The following is a 20,272-nucleotide window of genomic DNA, read 5'->3' as shown; positions in this document are numbered from 1 at the left end:
GGGCTCCCTCCCTCTCCGCCTGGCTGCCTGGCTGCCTGAGAACTTGTCAGCTGGCCCTGATTTCTTTCAGTTGGACTCACTGGATGGCTTTACCCAGCATTTTAAAAAGACTGTTTTTCTTGAGGAAGCTGGAGGTTGGCACCTATTTGAAATGATACATCTTGGGGCCAGTCAGGATTTGTAACTATCATTAATTTCCCTCGGGACATGAGACATTGGCTGAAGAAAGATTTTAACAGTGACCTCACCTGATGTGAAGAGCCGATTCATTGGAAAAGACTCGGATGCTGGGAAAGATTGAAGACAAGAGGAGAAAGAGGCGACAGAGGGCGAGATGGTTGGATGGCGTTACCGACGAATCAAAGGACATGAGTTTGAGCAAACCCCAGGAGACAGTAAAGGACAGGGAAATCTGGTGTGCTGCAGTCCATGGGGTTACAGAGTTGGACACAACAGCAGCTGAACAACAAGTTAAAGAGGTCAAGAGAAAACATCTCTGATTAGGGTCTCAGGAAGCACAGCAATAATGCAATTCTATTTACTAATCCATCAGCCAATCAGTGTTGACTTACAATGTGCCCAGCAGGTGGAAGCCCATTTTGTAGGAGGAAATAACCAGGTTAACACCTGGTTATTGGAGACTGTGTGCCTGCGTGCTCAGTTGTGTCCAGCTCTTGGAGACCCCATAGACTGTAGTCTGCCGGGCTTCTCTGTCCATCAAATGGGCTACAAATCAAACACGTGGGTCTGGGGAGTTTACCAGGATGACAGGGCTAATAGGAAACCTAGATCCTTGGGTACAGGTTGTTTTTTTAAAATTCAAAGTATCTGATAAAAAAAGAACCAAATGAAATTCTATCTGGCAGGTATTACTGTCTTGATTTTATAGATGGTAAAACTCAGAGAATTAAAGCTAACTTGGGCCTGAATTCAAACCCCATTCCTGCCGTTCCAGAGACACTGCTTTAGGTCCTCACTCTGGTGGCAGCTTGGCCCTGGCTAGGATGCACAGAACGGGACACCTGCGGCTGGGATAAAGAGGTCTTCAATTTATCAGACTCCAATTAGTTATTAATACACTGGAGCCTCAAGTTTCACTAGCTTGAGATCCTGCAACCGCTTGAATTTCCGCCATTCACCGTTCCTCACTCCCTTCGGTCTTTTACAAAACAGAGCAGAGCCATCCTGCTGTTGGGATCCTCAGTGTGGTCACTGCATCTGTGCCTGCGATGGAGGGCTGGGTGCCAAGAGAGCAGCTGAGTGCTGAATCCTGACTCAGCAAGAAGGCATTTGAAAATGCAGTCAGCTTTCTGCTTCCATGATTACCTACAATCCAAAGGCACTCTATTTTTTCCCTTTTTTGATGTCACTTATGGAAAAAGAGGAAGAAGGGAATGGCATCCCACTCCAGTACTGTTGCCCGGAAAATCCCATGGATGGAGGAGCCTGGTAGGCTGCAGTCCATGGGGTCGCTGAGTCAGACAACTGAGCGACTTCACTTTCACTTTCCACTTTCATGCATTGGAGAAGGAAATGGCAACCCACACCAGTGTTCTTGCCTGGAGAATCCCAGGGACAGAGAAGCCTGGTAGGCTGCAGTTCATGGGGTCGCACAGAGTCGGACACGACTGAAGCGACTTAGCAGCAGCAGCATGGAAAAAGAGAGCCTGTTTCTGACAGATGAGCCCAGCAGAGTTCTCCTGGCCTTTGGTCAAGACTGTGCAGAACACAGGAGGTTCTGAAGTGAAGGGATGATGCAGGGCGGCCGGCTTCTTTGTAACCAGAGGTAGAATCTGGTGTCTGATGGGTTTGGGGCTGGACCAGGCTGCAGCATGGCTTCGGGGGAGGCACCAGAAACAGCCACACACACCAGGTCTCTCTCATGCTCAGGTTTTATTTGCCCCAGATTATGCTATTGGGACTTCACACTTGTGGACCTAATATTAGCAGTCCATGCACATTTTGTGATGGGAACAATATATTAGTTCATTCATATCTAAGTAAACTTAGATGAGCAAACTCCAGGAGATCGTGAAGGACAGGGAGCCTGGCATGCTGCAGGCCATGGGGTCGCAAAGAGTTGGACACGACTTAGCAACTGAACAACAACAACACATCTAAGCACCAAATGAACTTGAACTTTATTTTCTTTCCTAATGGGAGAAGTCAGGCCAGAGTGAGAGGATGAGGTGCCCCAGGTGTGACTGGGGGTGTTGGGGAAGGTTTGAGGTGAGGGGTTGGCACAGGCTAATGGCCGTGGTGCCTGGGAGACCTTCTTAGCTTCCTTCCCTCAGGTCCTCCCCTCCTCACCTGCCTCCCTCTGTGTTATCAGGATGCATGAGGGGTGAAGAGGGGCCCCCAAAGCCTGGGCTTTCCCAGGGGCCAAAACATGGTGGACAGGTCTGGGGCTGGAACCCTGGGAAAGGGGAGACCTTGATGACACTAGTGAGTTGTTAAAAACAGTTTGCAGCTATTTTTAGGAAAAGACAAAAACAGAAAAAAGGCAGTGTTAGGACCTGGCTCTTAGTTTCTGATTAATATGCTTATAAATCCAGCAAACTTGTTCTGCATGTACTTAATTGCACGTATGTACTTAATTACGTGAAAGCGTCTACGTAATTAAGTACATATCCTCCTACGATGGCACGGGTGGCAACACTCTGAGCTTTCCACTGAAAACTTCAAAAAAAAAAAAATCTCCTTCACACACACGGCTTTTCCGGCAAACGGTCACAGACAAAAGGCTTACATATACGCAGCTTGCAGAAGCAGAGAGAGTAGACTTACTACACAATTGGGAAAGGTGGTGTGAAATTGCTAATATCAGATGCTTGGACAATTTCTTTCTGTAGAAAATTCTGAAAGAGATGGGAATACCAGACCACCTGATCTGCCTCTTGAGAAATTTGTATGCAGGTCAGGAAGCAACAGTTAGAAGTGGACATGAAACAACAGATTGGTTCCAAATAGGGAAAGGAGTTCGTCAAGGCTGTATATTGTCACCCTGTTTATTTAACTTATATGCAGAGTACATCATGAGAAACCCTGGACTGGAAGAAACACAAACTGGAATCAAGATTGCTGGGAGAAATATCAATCACCTCAGATATGCAGATGACACCACCCTTATGGCAGAAAGTGAAGAGGAACTCAAAAGCCTCTTGATGAAAGTGAAAGAGGAGAGTGAAAAAGTTGGCTTAAAGCTCAACATTCAGAAAACAAAGATCATGGCATCTGGTCTCATCACTTTATTGGAAATAGATGGGGAAACAGTGGAAACAGTGGCTGACTTTATTTTTCTGGGCTCCAAAATCACTGCAGATGGTGACTGAAGCCATGAAATTAAAAGACGCTTACTCCTTGGAAGGAAAGCTATGACCAACCTAGATAGCATATTCAAAAGCAGAGACATTACTTTGCCAACAAAGGTCTGTCTAGTCAAGGCTATGGTTTTTCCTGTGGTCATGTATGGATGTGAGAGTTGGGCTGTGAAGAAGGCTGAGCGCCGAAAAATTGATGCTTTTGAACTGTGGTGTTGGAGAAGACTCTTGAGAGTCCCTTGGACTGCAAGGAGATCCAACCAGTCCATTCTGAAGGAGATCAGCCCTGGGATTTCTTTGGAAGGAATGATGCTAAAGCTGAAACTCCAGTACTTTGGCCACCTCATGCGAAGGGTTGACTCATTGGAAAAGACTCGGATGCTGGGAGGGATTGGGGGCAGGAGGAGAAGGGGACGACAGAGGATGAGATGGCTGGATGGCATCACTGACTCGATGGACGTGAGTCTGAGTGAACTCCAGGAGTTGGTGATGAACAGGGAGGCCTGGCGTGCTGCGATTCATGGGGTCGCAAAGAGTAGGACACGACTGAGTGACTGATCTGATCTGATCGAATGTTTTATTCATTCCATGTGGTCCTATTTTGCTCAACTTTTTTTTTGTTTTACATCACCTCCAGCAACCTTTCCTGATAACTTAGAGGTAAAAACAGTCATGTCTCCGTGAATCTGGGTGGTTAGGTGACCCACACTGGATCCATCTGGTCTGACTCAAGACAGCAGAGAGGGTCACATGAAGCCTTCACCATCCACTCCGGTACTCTTGCCTGGGATATTCCATGGGCAGAGGAGCCTGACAGCTGACAGCTGATGGAGTCACAAAGAGTAGGACACGACTGAGCACACACAATGGATAGAAAGATGCTAGAACTCAAACACTGAAAGCAAGTCTGTCTCCTTCGAGTACCTGGGTGTCCTGGGAAGGCCACACACTGGTTCAAAGTTACAGTCGCTCAAAATGTGTGCTGGACAACTGTTTAAGGTTGTCTCACAGCCCACAGGACTGCCAGGACCGGCTTGATCCAGGGGTGGGTACCAGACCCCACTGGACTCGACTCTCCTGGGAAGTGGCAGTGAGGACTTGGCGAGCAGACTCTTCCACAGACCCCTGGGGTCAGGTTCCTGAGCTGCCAGCTCCTGCCATTTCCTTTTATCCTCCAGTCAGGTGCAATCTGAACAGGCAGCTGCAAATACATGTTGAGACTAGACTTATGATATTTAAATCATTCCTCAGTCTGTTTTTGAATAATAGTTCTTGAAATTGTCTCTTATTTGAGAACTGCTGTGTTGCTATGCTCCGTCATGTCTGATTCTTTGCGACGCTATGGACTGTAGCCTGCCAGGTTCCTCGTCTGTGGGATTCTCCAGGCAAGAATACTGGAGTGGGTTGCTATTTCCTTCTCCAGGGGACCTTCCTGACTCAGGTATTGAACTTGCATCTCTTGCATTGGCAGGCGTATTCTTTACTGCTGAGCCACTAGGAAGCCCTACAGGGGTATTCTTTACTGCTGAGCCGCTAGGAAGCCCTATTTGAGAATAAATCCTGGTGATTTTTAATGCTGAAAATTCAGCCTCACATAATCAAAATATATTCCTTTGGAAAAACATATTTGGTTACATCACTAATGTCAAGTTAAATTACATAGTCCATAATTTGGGTTTTACTCTTGAATATCTGAATATATTCCAAGGTTTAAACCATTATCTTTCAAAAGAGTTGCTACATTTTAAAATTACTTTCTTCAGTCAATTTAAATGCAATAATTATAAAGCCATTCTGTAAAGTTTCTAACTCCAGGCTATGATGCCTCCCAGCCTGCAGAGAAGCCCTGTGTGGCTTCTATCACAGCACCCGGGAAGTGAAGACATGTTTGAGAATCCTGAGACACCAAGGAATAAGAGGCTTCTTATCTTGTGCCCTGAGTCTGGTGTGATGGGTAAAGACAGGAAGCCCTACAAAGCCATTGATTTTAGAATCACTGTCATTTGTTCATGTGTTCAGAAACTCTAGATTTACATTCTCAAGAACAAAAGCAAACTCAGGCTAAGTTAGAAAACTACATAATGCAATACACTCTTGATTCTCATTCAGAAAAAACTTCAGAGGAGTGAAGAAACCTATTAAAATGCTGTCTACCTTTGCTAAAACAAGCCACCTGGTGGCACTGGTGGAGACGTTTGCCTCTAAAATATAACCCAGTGGGAAAACCCAAATTTTTTTTTTTTTTTTTTTTTTTGGAGCAGAACAAGGTTTACTACAGGGTCCTGCAAGGAGACGCGTTGCTCATGCCCTGAAAAGCTCATGACCTGAGCTCCCAGGAGGGTTTCAGCAAGGCATTTTTAAAAGCCAGGTTGCTGGGAGCAGGTGTTGGGTGGCAGGGTGTGAGATGAGCTGGTGTGCAATTCTCTGATTGGGCTGATGGTAAGGTCACAGGAGGTGTCACAGGGTCACAGGCTCACAAGATCAGTCCATAGGCTCCAGAAGGCCTGGGGCTGTGTGCTCACGGTCCTCAAGTAGTCAACATCTTCCATTTGATGGAGGGTTTTTACATCTGTAAAACAACTCAGGAAATGGGCTATATGCAGGGAGAAGCTACAGCAGAGGGAAGGACTGAAGGCCTGTCCCTGCTTCCCAAAGCCCCACAGTTGGGGGCGGGGTGGGGGGAGGGGGTGTCCTGCTCCATTAGAATTCCTCCCTTTTCTTTGATACTTCTCAACCTTGAGAACAAAGAAAACCCAACCTTTAATGTAAAACTCTGAAAGACAATTATGTAAGCATTAAAAAAATTGTAAACATGACCAAAACTTTATTTTAAAATTTTTATCTAAAATGTTGAAGAATAGGACTGATGTGGGTCTTTTCTGTACACTATTATTTTCAGAGTAGAAAAATCTTTACTTCCACTGTGGAGAATGGAGAGGCTGACACTGGGTTTTAGGAAGCAAACAGTTGGCTTTTCCATAATATTCCCAGCGGAGGAGAGAATTGCATTTTCCCAGCAGCCTCCTTGATGATAATTAATGGAAAACAGTTAATGACCCAACTCTTTAACCTCAGAGGACTTTTTTGGGTCAATTGAAAAGTACGGATTATAATTGTACATTTTTTTATGCCTGTATTATATATATATATATATATATATATATATATGTATGTATGTTTTAAAGGTATGCATTCTTTTAAAATTGAAATACAGTTGATTTACAATATAATGTTAGTTTCAGGTGTATAGCAAAGTGATTCAGTTCTGTATACATGTATATACATTCTTTTTCAGATTCTTTTCCATAACAAGATATTGAGCAGAGTTCCCTGTGCTAAGTGTGTATCTGTTAATCCCAGACTCCTAATTTATACCGCTTCCCAGCCATTCACTTTGAAATTGAAAATTGATCACTATTTCATCGATTACGGTGAAAGGCATAAGCTGGTATCTTAGATGCTTCATCAAGTTAAGATAGAGTCCAGATTAACTATCTAAAACTCTAGGGTGATAACACTACTCTTTTTAACAGGCTGAAAATAGTTTTGCTCTTTTTTTTCTTTGCAGCACCATGCACCATGTGGGATCTTAGTTCTCTGACCAGGGGTTGAACTTGAGCCCCCAGCTTTGGGAGCAAGGAATCTTAACCACTGGACTGCCAGAGAAGTCCCCAACAGTTTTGCTCTTGAAAGTGAAAGTCACTCAGTTGTGCCCGACTCTTTGTGACTCTCTGCACTGTAGGCCACTGGGCTCCTCTGTCCGTGGGATTCTCCAGGCATGAATACTGCAGTGGGTAGCCATTCCCTTTTCTCGGGGATCTTCCCAACCCAGGGATTGAACCTGCATCTCCTGCATTGCAGGGGGATTCTTTACCACTGAGCCACCAGGGAAGATCCCCATAGTTTTGCTCTTAATGCCACACCACTGACCTGGCTTCTGTGAGCCAGAAACTGAGCAGCAGGAGAACTCTTTACACGTTTCTAAGGACGACACCACGGGCTTTGTTATGGTCCCTATAAAAGGAAGACAATGTAGCTATGGTCACTGAGAACTCAGAGTCCCTGGGTCCGGAGCCTGGGGAACCCTCCTCCTGCTCACCTGGAATCACCTGCAGGGGGACCTGAGGATTGCTCGCCAAAGGATGGAGGATGTAACCAGGACAGGCTTCCAGATGAGCCTTTCCTTAGGCAAGTTTGTGAGCCTCTCAGTTGTTAATTACTACAGAATTCTTTTCAGAGGGCCTTTGCAAAGGTAAGAACCAACTCTGTCCTTGGGGAACTCGCTCTTTCACAACTGGAGACAGGACAGGATAACTTTGTCTTCTGAATACATCGATGTATATGTATATGGTGCTGGATATTGGAAGCATAATTCCTTTCTTGCTAAGAGATTTTTCCTTTCTTCTTTCTGCTCCCTGTATTTGCCATAAAAAGCTCCCTTGTCTTGGTAGGTACCTTTAGGGGCCTTGGAGTTTATCTCTCCCCTTTCAGTGTGTAATGTCTCACAGTAAGGGCTTTGATGGGCTTCTCAAGGGGTCACACACCTGGACAGGAGAGCACCTAAAAGTCTGCACTCTCAGAGGGACAGCAATTAAAATGACGTTGAAAATAATTTTATGTAGAAAATTTTCTGGTCTAAGCTCTGATCACTTTTATTAATGGGAAAGAATGCACACATGTGTATGCATCTATCTGAATTGACAGATGGATGGGTAGATAACTGCTCACCAGTGTGGCTGTAAAGTTTCCTCTCTCTCACTTTTATCACTAAAAAGAGCGCCCGGTCCAGGGAGCACCCCGTCTCCCACTTGGTCTCTGTGCTCTGAATGGAAAGAAGCAGAAATCCTGGTGGAGAAAAATTAAACCCGATGAAGCCAAGTTCATCAGTGTGTGTCTGTGTGTGTACATGTGTAGGTGGAAAGATGTTAATTTATTTTGTAGTAAATTAGCAGTTTTGTTGGGCTCTTTGGGGAGAATGCACAGATAAATCACTACTGAGGATGCTGGCTTCCAGCCTGAGAAATTACAGCCTGCTTCTAAAGCACAGCCAGAATCTATCGACTTAGTAACGAAGTCAGCGTCAGAAAAAACCTGGGTTCGAATCACCACTTAGCTGACTACAAGCATGTAACAGTGGTTTTTACAAACATGCTTTCTCATCTCTAAAACAGGTTTGACTACCTCAGTATTTCTTACCTAATGAAATCGGTTAAGAATCCAAATAAAAAAGAACAACAGGAAGAACCACAGTAGACAACATATTTATGCAACACAAATGAATTGTTATTTTCAGTCTAACCTGCCTTTGGAAGGCTTTTTTTTTTTTTACACATTTAATTCTGAAATTATTATAGATTCACTGGAAGTTTCACAAAAGAATGTACATACAGTGGTCCCGCACACTTTTCACGCAGTTCCACCCAATGGAAACTTCATAAATTGTACAACGTCAAAGCCAGGAGACACATTGGTATAATTCTAAGAGCTCATTCAGATTTCATAAGTTTGTATGCACTCATGTGTGCGTGTGGTGGGGAGGGGTTGCCATTTTCTTCTCCAGGGGATCTTCCTGACCCAGGAATGGAACCCGCATCTCCTGCATTGGCAGGTGAATTCTTTACCACTGAGTCACATGGGAAGCCCTACAGGTGAGTGTAGTCCTATGCAATTTTAACACATGTGGAGGTTTGTGTAACCACTGAAATCAAATGTACCTTCCTATTGAACCACTGAAATCAACTACATTCCTATTGAAAAAGCTTCCCAATGACTTAACAAACAAACAACTTCTCCTTGTGCCAGTTGGTTAAAATAACACCAGGGAGGAACTTCCTTGGTTTTCCAATGGTTAAAACTCCATGCTACCAATGTGGGGGGCCTGGGTTCCATTCCTGGTCTGGGAACTTAGATCCCATATGCTGTATGGTGCAGTCAAAAGATAAAAAAGATAAAACAAAAATCTCTGGGGAAAGGGCAGATCTGGATAATTAGAATCTGCAGATACATGATTATTGTGAGGATATGAGCCAAGGCACAGGCAGTTTCTAGTGCTGCAGAATCTGGACAGGTCTTCAGTTGTAGAATTTATCAGCATTTCTTCTGAGCTCTGATCATTATTTGTCACAGGCATTGACACATGTCCATCCCCCTCCACACCAAATAGCTTTTAAGAGGTGCTTCTATTAATAGTTAAGAGGATTGACAGACTTAAACTGTACTTTCTGCAAAGATACACACAACGCTGAGTAGGAAAGTGGTTACTCTTTGGGGAAATCACGTTGTCTAGTGATAGAAATTCATGCTTAAGAAATTCAGCTGGGAAACTATGACTTTAGGAAAAACACCCTTAGTTCCTAAATGGTCTTTCATGCCTGTATTAGTTTTACCAAATTTTTTTTTCCCTCAAGCAATTTTGGTGGAAAGCAATCTACACTTTTTCATTGGTGGTGTTTTAGTCACTCAGTTGTGTCCAACTCTTGCAACCCCATGGACTGTAGCCTGCCAGGCTCCTCTGTCGATGGGAGTTTCCAGGCAACAATACTAGAGTGGGTTGCGGTTTCTTTCTCCAGGGTATCTTCCCAACCCAGGGACTGAACCCGGGTATCTTACATCTCCTGCATTGCAGGTAGATTCTTTACTGACTGAGCCACGAGGGAAGCCCATATTTTTTTCATTACTACATGGGATATAACTTTTATGTCAGAATATCTAAACACTGATAGTAGCCATAGAAATCTATGTCTAGGTTTTCTGCTTTTTAAGACAATACTTCCTGAAACAAACAAACAAAATGTAGTCATTTGCCGTTGTAAAGGGAAGCTGTTTAGGTTGGAGAAAACTGGATGAATCAGGTTGTTATCAAAGTTCGAGTTTTTCTCTTGGGTTTAGTTTGGAAGCCTTTTTGATAAATCATCAATAAGGTAAAGTGAGCGCTGACACTAAAGCTTGCTTATGGTTTTATATTCTTTCTGGATAAACCCTTTCCTTGCCAAGAACGGTCACGGACTGGGGAGATGGTCTTACCTTGACATTGTGCATGGCTGTGGCACATCCTTCATTTTCCACGGTTTGGTGAACGTTCACATTATATGCCTCAGTCCACGGCGGAGGCAGAAATTGTATCCGCCTCGATGGTCTGGAGAAATGTTTCTGGTGGCCCTGTTGGTTGTCTTGGGAAAGCCTGGGCATGTTTTTACAATAAAGCCTCAAACGAGTCCTGTAGCTTGATTTTAACAATACCAGCCCAGGGTCCACTCTATTTCTCTTCCTTTGGCTGGTGCTGGGCCATCGCTTAGTCTGCTGGGGGCCTCCCTGTAAAGTCGCATCCGTCAAAGCAAGAGGATTATCTGTGTTGTGGGTCAGCAGTTTATCCACGGTCCGTGGGCTCTATTCCAGGATGAGCCTCTGAGTTTGAGAGTCTAGGTATGTTCTGACTGCCCTCTACAGGTTGCAAGTGAAGTGAAAGTGAAGTTGCTCAGTCGTGTCTGACTCTCTGTGACTCCATGGATTGTAGCCTACCAGGCTCTTCATCTCTACAGGTAGCAACATACTCCTAATTCAAATTTAATGCTAGATCAAAACTGAAAGAAATGATTCAAGTGATATATTGCTTAGTATATCATGATAAAGGAAATAGATCATGTGGTAATATTCTGCGTTTGTAGTGTGTGATATGTGAAAAATTTGGACCATACTCTCGAGAGGCAGAGGAGCCACTTTATCTCGGTCTCTTAAAAGGTTCTTCTAGTAGCAGTCGGCTTTGTGGCTGGAAATGCTTGCTACACTCATAACCACACTTCAAGGACTATTACTTTTTATTTATGTCATGTAGAATTAATTGAGGACTTCCCTGGTGGCTCAGATGGTAAAGAATCCACTTGCAGTGCAGGAGACCTGGGTTTGATCTCTAGTTTGGGAAGATCCCCTGGAGGAGGTCATGGAAAACCACTCCAGTGTTTTTTCTGGAGAATTCCCATGGACAGAAGAACCTAGTGGGCTACTGTCCATGGGGTCACAAAGAGTTGGACACGACTGAGCGACTAAGCACAGCACAGCACAGAATTAATTGAAGTCATTTCCTTATGCGATAGTCATCTAACCATGAAGTCAAAACTTGGCTTCTACATCATACTTCCTTTTTGTAAAGTGCTTTATAAATATCAGATTATTGGACTTTTCCTGGTGGTCCAGTGGTTAAGTCTCTGCGCTTCCACTGCCGGGGGCCTGGGTTTGATCCTTGGTCAAAGGTATCTAAGGCCCAGGTAGCTTCTGCTGGGTCTGGAGGGGTACAGAAGTAAGGACCCCAGGTATGCATTGCTGGGGACTATGAACTGAAGAAACTTCCTTTCATAACATAGTCCCAGGCCCCCAAAATGGATATATAAAACTAACATAAGTTGGACCTCACATCATGTTAAAAAATTAACTCGAATCATAGACCCAAATTTAAGAGTTAAGACTATAAAACTTTTAAAAGAAAACTTAGGAGAAAATACTTGTGATCTCAGATTAGGCAAAGCCTTCTTAGACATAATATCAAAGTGCAAGTGACAAAAGAAAAAACAGGCAAACTGGATTTCATCAAAATGAAAACCTTTTGTTCTTCAAAGGACATCATCAAAAGAGTGAAAAGATACCCACAAAATAGGGTAAAATATGGCAAATCATACATACATAATAAGGGACTTATATCCAGAATATATAAAGAGCTCTTTAAAAAAAACAACTAGAAATGGGTGAATTTGTAAATAGACATTTCTCAAAAGAAGACGTGCAAATGGCCAAAAAACATATGAAAAGATGCTCACCATCTTTAGCAACTGGGGACATCCAAGTCAAAATCACCAAGGAGATACCAGTAGGTAGGATTTAATCAAAAAGACAGACAATGACAAGCTTTAGTGAGGATGTCAAGCACTGGCACCCTCACACACTGCTGGGGGGGAGTGTAAAGTGATACCTTCCCTTTGGAAAACAGGGTTACCATTCAATGTAGCAGTTCCCTTGTAGATATCCGCTGAAGCCAGAGAAGTGAAACATGTTTACCAAACACTTGCATGCAAGTGTCCAGTATGTAAATCAACCCATATGCCCATTAACTAGTGAAAGGTAGACAAAGGTACACCCGCACAATGGAATATTTATTCAGCTGTAAAAAGGAATGAAGTACTGATATGTACTGACACACGAATGAGCCTTGAACATATATGAAGTGAGAGAAGCCAATCACAAAATATCACATGTTGTATAATGCCACTCCTAAGATGTCCAGAATCGGCCAGTCCTTACATACATAGAGGAGCGGCTGCCTAGGGCAAGAAGGTTTGGGGAGAGATGGAGAATGATGGCTAAAGAGTAAGAGGTTTCCCTTTGGGGCGATGAGAATGTTACAACACTGACTGCAGTGATGGTTGCCCAACTCTGAGAACACAGTAAAAATCTGACATTTGGGATCTATGTCTCAGCATATGTTTCATAACTGAGACTCGTTTTAAGAACGCCTGATTCGCTGATTTGTCAAATCCAAGTGAAAGTTAACCGACTTCAAAGCTCTAAATTAACCTTTTCGGAATGACGGTTACGATAATGATCAATGAGCTTTGGCCCAGTTCTTCGCTTCTGGCGCCCACCGGCCCTGTCCCGGGGACTGCCGGGTGTCCGGGTGGGGAGAGTCCCTGCATGCCTCGTAAGCGAAGGGCGCTCCAGGAGCCGTTTTGGGCCCTCCCGGCTTCCACCTTCCGCGCGGTCACGTGCTCCGGCTCACGTGACCGGCACTCCTGTCATTCCGCCGCTGCCGCTCCGGGTTCCTCCAGCCTATTCCGTCCTCAACGTCTCCTCTGTGCGGGACCGCCCCCGCCGCCGCCGCCGCCGCCCAGTCCCCCGGACCGGGAGGACCCCCGACTCGGCTGTGACTCGGCGCCCGGACCGCTGCGTCCTCCTGCCTCTTCTGGGTGCGTCGGGGGGTCCCGCGGTTCGCGGGGTGAGGCTGCTCTCGGGTCGTTCTGGCTGCGGCCCCGGCCCTGTGAGCCTGCGGTTTCTCCGCGTCCCTGGCGCGCGCTGGCTTCCTCCTCTGCCCAGGCGCCCCCGGCCCTCCTCCGGCCCCGGGTTCCCAGGTGTCTTTCCTTCCCGGCCTCAGCGGCGTTTGCGGAACCGCAGAGCCTCCCCCGCAGGGTAGGGCAGGGTAGAGCGTGGACGGGCGAGAGGTGCTTTCCCCAGGTCGGGGCCGCGGCTGTGGCCGGCGCAGGGTTCGGGTTGTCCAGGGCCTAGGTGACCGCCCGCCGCGGGAGGGCCCGCCGAGGCTGGGCCGTCTCGATTCCGCGGTCCCAGTTTGGCCCGGGCGGAGCCTGTTTATGCTTGGCCCCGGCCGGTCCGCAGTGCCTCTGTTTGTTTAGACAGCAAATCCTCAGATGTAGAGATTCCTTCCAGACTGACTTAAGGTCATTGGGACCCTGGAGAAGAATTTGGGTTGTGGTTTTAGCTTGTTTTTGGTCATAACTAACTGTGAGCTTTTATTTTGTAAACTGCATCTTATATTTTGTGTCGTGATACAAGCAGGCTTAAGCTTTTATCTTTAAGTTTAGGAGTGAGAATTACTTAAAACCCATTTTTGTGCATTCATATTATCAGATCAGTCTCCCATTGTTGACTGAGCCTAAAATGTATCTCTGTTTCAAAAAATTCTCTCAGTATTGATTTTGAAACTGCTATTTTGATTGAAAAAAGAAAGCTCTGCCTTCTAAGAGATCTTACATTCCCATTTTGAATGTTTTAATTTGAATAAAGTTGTAAAAAGACATGTAGATTTTTCATGTCACTTTAAAATGGTGCTTAGTAAATGTAAAGAAAATAGTTGGTTGTATCTATATTATGCAAGTTCTTATTTTTAAGTCTATCTCAACCATATATCGGAGAAGACAATGGCACCCCACTCCAGTACTCTTGCCTGGAAAATCCCATGGACAGAGGACTCTGGTGGGCTGCAGCCCATGGGGTTGCACAGAGTCGGACACAACTCAAGCGACTTAGCAGCAGCAGCAGCAACTGTATACATTTAAAATACTTTCTTATCTTGTATGCCTATTCTAGTAAGTATGATTTCTGAATTCAGTATCTTATGAAAGTGAAAGTCGCTCAGTCCTATCCGACTTTTTGTGACCCCATGGACTATACAGTCCATGGAATTCTCCAGGCTAGAGTACTGGAGTGGGTAGCCTTTCCCTTCTCCAGGGCATCTTCCCAACCCAGGGATAAAACCCAGGTTTTGCGTATTGCAGGCGGATTCTTTACCATCTGAGCCAGGAGGGAAGCCCAATATCTTATGATTACTTTTAAAATCTTACTGCGGTATTAGTGCCAACAAATGGAAAACATTTCCTGGAAAAGTGAAAACCTATAGAGAACACGTCTATGGAGTAGTGCATAACTGGACAAGATTTGAAATATTAATGATGTTAATGTTTAGGCTTTTTATTTTTATTTATTTTTATTTTAATATATTTTATTAGGGGCTATAAAAATATCCAGAAAGATAAATAAATGTGATGCAATGGTATATGGCCTAATATGAAGAACTTGTTTTCACTGCATTGTTTTCCTTCACAATGGCCTTCAAATCACAGGAGGCAGTTATTCCATGCCATTTTCTCTTCTTTTATTACACACTGCAGAATTTCTGAATCAGTATCCCGCCCTCGATCTTCTCATTTATAAATCAAATTCATTTTCAATCCATTGTTTAGAGGGAGCGTATTTTTTTCTGTTCCACAAAGAGGACTTTTTTTTTCACTACTGGATCATAATGGAGTAGAGTCAGTTTCTCCCATAGTCGGCTTCTCTTAGTGTTGAAGGAAAAACCTGTTCCAGCTTGGCTCACCATTTTCACCAGAATTGTTTTTGACTTGCTCTTGGCAACTTGAGAACTTGAAATGAGTGAACTAAAAATTCTGAAGTTTTCTCAGTTAGAACGTCCAGAGATTCTGCTGACACACCAGTACAGAGGGCGAGGGAGAGTCCCACTTCTGCCAGCCAGATTCTACCATCTGAATGAGCCCCAGCGGACCAGTTTAGGCTTTTTAATGTTTGAGATGAATGCTCCTAGAGATTATGGTGATAATGATGCTATTGATGATAATAGTAGCAGTTGTTAAAAAACAATCACACCTTGTATTCTGGTTTTGCCTTGCATGCAAATTGAAGATCTGTAGAAGAACAGTCAAGATCATAAGTTTAGATGACCAAGATGGATATTCGGGGTGCTGTGGATGCTGCTGTTCCCACCAACATCATTGCCGCCAAGGCTGCGGAAGTCCGTGCGAACAAAGTGAACTGGCAGTCCTACCTGCAGTAAGTGCTGGTTTGCAGTGAATCAGGCTGTCATGTGCCTGTGCTTCGGCCTTCTTCATGGTCATGCTTCTGTGAGAGGAACACTGGAAAAAGCCTAACAAATGTGGAAGAAAACACTTCCTCCTTAGATCTGTTAGCTGTCACCCAGCTTAGTGTGATGGAAACAGCTTGGGGCTCCAGTGGGCAGGCTGTGCTGCTCACAGTGCTTAAATTTTTTTTTTTTTTAATATATGTATTTATTTTTGGCTGTGCTTGGTCTATATCGCTTTGCTTGCATCCAGCAGGGGCTACTCTCCAGTTACAGTGCACGGGCTTCTCATTGCAGTGGCTTCTCTTATTATGGAACATGGGCTGTAGAGTGTGAGGGCTCAGTAGTTGTGGTGCATTGACTTAGCTGCCTTGTGTCATGTGGGATCTTCCTGGACCAGGGATCGAACTGGTGTCCCCTGCATTGGCAGGTGGATTCTCTACCACTAGATCACCAGGGAAGCCCCTCATAAAGGTTTTAATTTGTCAACTGACTTAAAAAGGACTTCTGAGGTGTTAGGTAGAACTGCCTTTTAGATTCATAGTTTGACCAGGTGAAAGGAGTAAATGTGCAGTCAGATGTGCGCTTGACAGAACTGCAGGGTCAGAGGGGCATGGAGGAGGGTGGAATTGGAAGCAGGAAGCCTATTGGGTTGTGCCCATGGGGCTGAGCCACCCCCAAGGGGCATGAAAGAGGGTGTGATTGGAAGCCAGAAGCCTGCTGGGCTGTGGCCAGGGGACTGAGCCCTCCGAGAGGCAGGAAAGTGGGGAGTAGAGTGAAGTCAGGAGGAAGAATTGTCAGGACTGCCTGACCGGGCTGGCTGTCACAGAAGGGGCCAGAGCTGCTGACCTGTTAGGTTGGCTTGGGTGGGGACAGGCTGAGACTGGCTAGTGCCTAGAGGTGGTATTTTATTGAGTTTCGGGGGACCAGGCCTGTGCTGACCACCTCATGTGAATTGTTTCATCTTCAGTCCAGCCCCTTAAAGACAACGTGGTTCTTGTTTGCATCCTTTGGGTCAGTGAGCTCAGGTCCTGGGAGGCCCCTGAGCAGGAGGTGGTACAGCTAAGCTCTGAAGACAGGTCTGTGGGTGCTGGGCCTGGGGTCAGCACTAGCAGAGAGAGGAGAGAAGCATTCTGTATCAGTAGCTCATAGGGACCCTTCAGTCCTTACTGAACAGAAACCTCCTTCTCTCTTTCTAGGGGGCAGATGATTTCTTCTGAAGACTGCGAGTTCATTCAAAGATTTGAGATGAAAAGAAGTCCTGAGGAGAAGCAGGAGATGCTTCAGACTGAAGGCAGTCAGGTAATTGGTACAGATAGCAGACCACGAGCCCTGCCCTGGGTCATTAGACATTCTAGAGATTTTCTCAGTGATTCTTTGACATTCCTCTTAAGCAGGTGTCATAGTTTTACTAAAAATTCTCTTTTATTGGAAGGCATTTGAGTGATTTCTAGTTTTCTTTGTTAATTTTGGAAAAAATGTCGTACTGAGTGTGTATATGTTCCTCCATCCTTTCTGGCATTTTCTGAAACTTTTTTTTTTTTTTTTAATAGAGTAGATTCCTGGCATGGAAATTACTGTTTCAAAGTATACAGTATTTTCAAAGTTGCTTAACATTTTTTTTTTTTTAAAGAAAATTCTTTGTCTACTCTGTATTCTCACTAGAACAACATCTAACTCTGCCACCCATCAGATTTTCTGATATGGGGCCCTGATGGGCTGAAGGATCTGTCGTACAGGCTAGCCCAAATGTACAATCCTGGGATGTGTGGGAGGAGGCATGTAACGAGTGCCAGTCTTGTTGAATTCTAGAGCGATCGTGACTCAGTTCTTAAATTGTAGGATGGAAACTTCTGATTGCAGCATCTGAACTGAATTCCTGTACTTTTGCTGCTTTGGTATTCTGCTTCCCCATAAATGTATAAGCCTTCCCAAAAGACCAAAAAAACCCAAACATCAAAACAAAAATTTAAAATGATTGTCTATGTAACTTCTTCTTTATGGTATCAAGCATTGATGATGGCTAGGTCTGTCTGTTTTAAAATAGTAAACATTTGATGTGATTAGAAATTATAAAAAATCTGATGTGAGTATGGCCCTCCTGTACTTGGTCACATATGTGTGAAAGGATGCATTTTCTATAACTGCGTCCTCATTTAGGCAAGAGAATAATATTTTACTGAAATTCCATTAGAGCATTGTATCTGCAGTTGAAAACAGTGATTAATGTTCATTTCCTTTTTTTTTTTTTTTTTAGTGTGCTAAGACATTTATAAATCTGATGACTCATATTTCCAAAGAGCAGACAGTTCAGTACATACTCACCCTGGTGGATGATACACTGCAGGTGGGTGTCTTCCTCAGCAGACATGTTCGGTCCTCACCTTGTTGTGTTTTCCCAGGAGTAGCATTTCTGTAAGGTTTCACTTAAGCACTTGTTCGCTTTCAGGGTGTGATGGTGTGTTTTTCTTCACCGTGGGAGTTGTCGTTTGCTTATCATGGTGAAGACGGGGCTGTCCCCACACTGCACACTGGCCGTTGTTGTGGTTTGCAGGATGTTGGGGGACTGGTGTGTCTCTTTTCCACATTTCCTCTGAGTTCTGTGCTGAATACGGCAGGGCTTGATGTACCCCCACAGGCTTTCTGGATGCTCGGCGTACTCACAGATGACAGGGCTCCTTCTCCTTTAGTCTTTCTGCAGATTTCAGCATCCCTGTGTCCTGGTCCAGTGCCGGGTACTGGGAGCTCAGTGCTGACTGTAGGCAAGGTGTTTGCCCTCAGAAGCACGGTGTGTTTGGAGAACATTTTGCTCATCATTTGGGACCTTTCCAGTAGCTTACAGTTTCTATTTACTGCTCTGTTGTCCCTCAATACAGAGACTCCCTTATTCACAGTATTGTATTTTTACACCCGAGTATAATCTAGGTTTAGATTGTTGGCATCCAGAGTCATCTTTTTTGAAACAGGCCAACTGGCTACAAAATCCATGGCCTGTCGACGTTAATCATGACCTACTTGAACTTACAGTTTTTTGATGAAGTCATTACCATGACTATTTAAGTTATTACTCTAGACTCTAATGATGTGTTAGTGAAGGAGATAGTTTTCTACTCTTCAAATACATAACTGCTGCTACTGCTGCTGCTAAGTCGCTTCAGTCGTGTCGGACTCTGTGTGACCCAATAGACAGCAGCCCACCAGGCTCCCTGTCCCTGGGATTCTCCAGGCAAGAACACTGGAGTGGGTTGCCGTTTCCTTCTCCAATGCATGAGAGTGAAAAGTGAAAGTAAAGTCGCTCAGTCGTGTCCGACTCTTAGCGACCCCATGGACTTCAGCCCACCAGCCTCCTCCGTCCGTGGGATTTTCCAGACAAGAGTACTGGAGTGGGGTGCCATTGCCTTCTCCACATAACTGCTAGTATAAACCAAAATGAAAATCCTTGGGGATTTCCCTGGTGGTCCAGTGTCTCCCAGTGCAGGGGGCATGGATTCTATCCCTGGTCAGGGAACTAAACTCCCAAATGCTGCAACTAAGACCTAGTGCGGCCAAGTGAATACATATTAAAAAAACACATTGTATATATTTATTTTGGCCCCGCTGTGCAACATGTGGGTTCCTAGTTCCCCAACAAGGGTTCTGACCTGAGTACCCTGCATTGGAAGCACAGAATCTTAACTACTGAGTCACCAGGGAAGTCTCAAAACCATTGCATTTAAAAAGATTTAAATATTGATCTGAGAATTAGAATGACTGTTTATGTATTTATTTGCGTCGTTGCCAAATATTGCTTCTTAACCACTGTATTCACTTAGTGAATCAGGTAGTGGATTTCAGCCATCGATACACAGAGAACATTTCAGTGAGAGGTAGAGCTTGTATTATTTGAACTGAGAAACTAAGAATTAATCGTTCCTCAGATCTGTCTGCTGGTATATGCTGGTTTTTGCTGTCTGCATCTGCCCTGATTTTTCTAACACAGCACGCTAGGAGTAACCGTGAACATTCGAGATTTCTTTAATTCCTTGTTTCCCCTGCCTGCCTGGAAGTAGCTTGAGGTGCTTCCTTCGGATCCTTCCATCTAGAGCTAAATTGGCATCTTTCTGCCTCCTACCGACTTTGTTTCTGTGGATGGAGGGTGAAGGTGTCCGGACAGCACTGGGAGGGGCAGGTCAGGAGCAGGGCAGGCTGAGGAGAAGTGTAGCTAGGGGTGCTCCACCTGCAGGCATCTGTTAGCATGGTTTACTACATCTAAATTAATCATAATACATTAGTGGTGATTTTTATTTAACGACGTCTACCCCTGACCCCATCACCACCCCCTGCTCCACTGTAATAATAATGGGGGGACAGATCTCACACAGACTGGAAAAAACACACGAGGGAAGGCTGAGAAGCAGTGCATAATTGTCGTGTTCTTTAACAAACTGCATTCTGATCAGTGATTGTTCTTTCTAAGGAAAATCACCAGCGTGTTAGCATTTTCTTTGACTACGCTAAACGTAGCAAGAACACTGCCTGGTCCTACTTCCTTCCGATGCTGAATCGCCAGGATCTCTTTACTGTTCATATGGTGAGTTTTGAA

General features: G+C 44.6%; 2 protein-coding genes across 4 annotated transcripts in view; one reads left to right on the top strand and one right to left on the bottom strand.

Annotated features, from left to right (window-relative positions):
* RGS20 (regulator of G protein signaling 20) overlaps positions 1-10,523 on the bottom strand; it is a 51,765-nt gene extending 41,242 nt beyond the window's left edge. Inside the window, exon 1 of the mRNA XM_027560984.1 lies at positions 10,336-10,523. Coding sequence (XP_027416785.1) covers positions 10,336-10,508 — 173 coding nt within the window. The 5' untranslated portion in view covers positions 10,509-10,523. The remainder of the gene's footprint in view (positions 1-10,335) is intronic.
* A 2,564-nt stretch (positions 10,524-13,087) lies between these two features.
* The window catches only part of ATP6V1H (ATPase H+ transporting V1 subunit H), a 47,414-nt gene continuing 40,229 nt past the window's right edge, over positions 13,088-20,272 (top strand). The window contains exons 1-5 of one of the 3 annotated variants that reach the window (XM_027560981.1): positions 13,088-13,270; positions 15,516-15,662; positions 16,890-16,992; positions 17,948-18,037; positions 20,147-20,260. In XM_027560981.1, the coding sequence (XP_027416782.1) occupies positions 15,550-15,662; positions 16,890-16,992; positions 17,948-18,037; positions 20,147-20,260 (420 nt within the window). In that variant the 5' untranslated portion in view covers positions 13,088-13,270; positions 15,516-15,549. Of the gene's footprint in view, positions 13,271-13,470; positions 13,491-15,515; positions 15,663-16,889; positions 16,993-17,947; positions 18,038-20,146; positions 20,261-20,272 lie in introns of those variants that run through there. The other 2 variants (XM_027560978.1, XM_027560979.1) reach the window with 2 other exon arrangements.

This window comes from Bos indicus x Bos taurus, chromosome 14 (assembly GCF_003369695.1).
Source record: "Bos indicus x Bos taurus breed Angus x Brahman F1 hybrid chromosome 14, Bos_hybrid_MaternalHap_v2.0, whole genome shotgun sequence".
Classification (NCBI taxonomy): Eukaryota; Metazoa; Chordata; class Mammalia; order Artiodactyla; family Bovidae; genus Bos; species Bos indicus x Bos taurus.
This window is presented reverse-complemented; position numbering and strand designations above follow the sequence as displayed.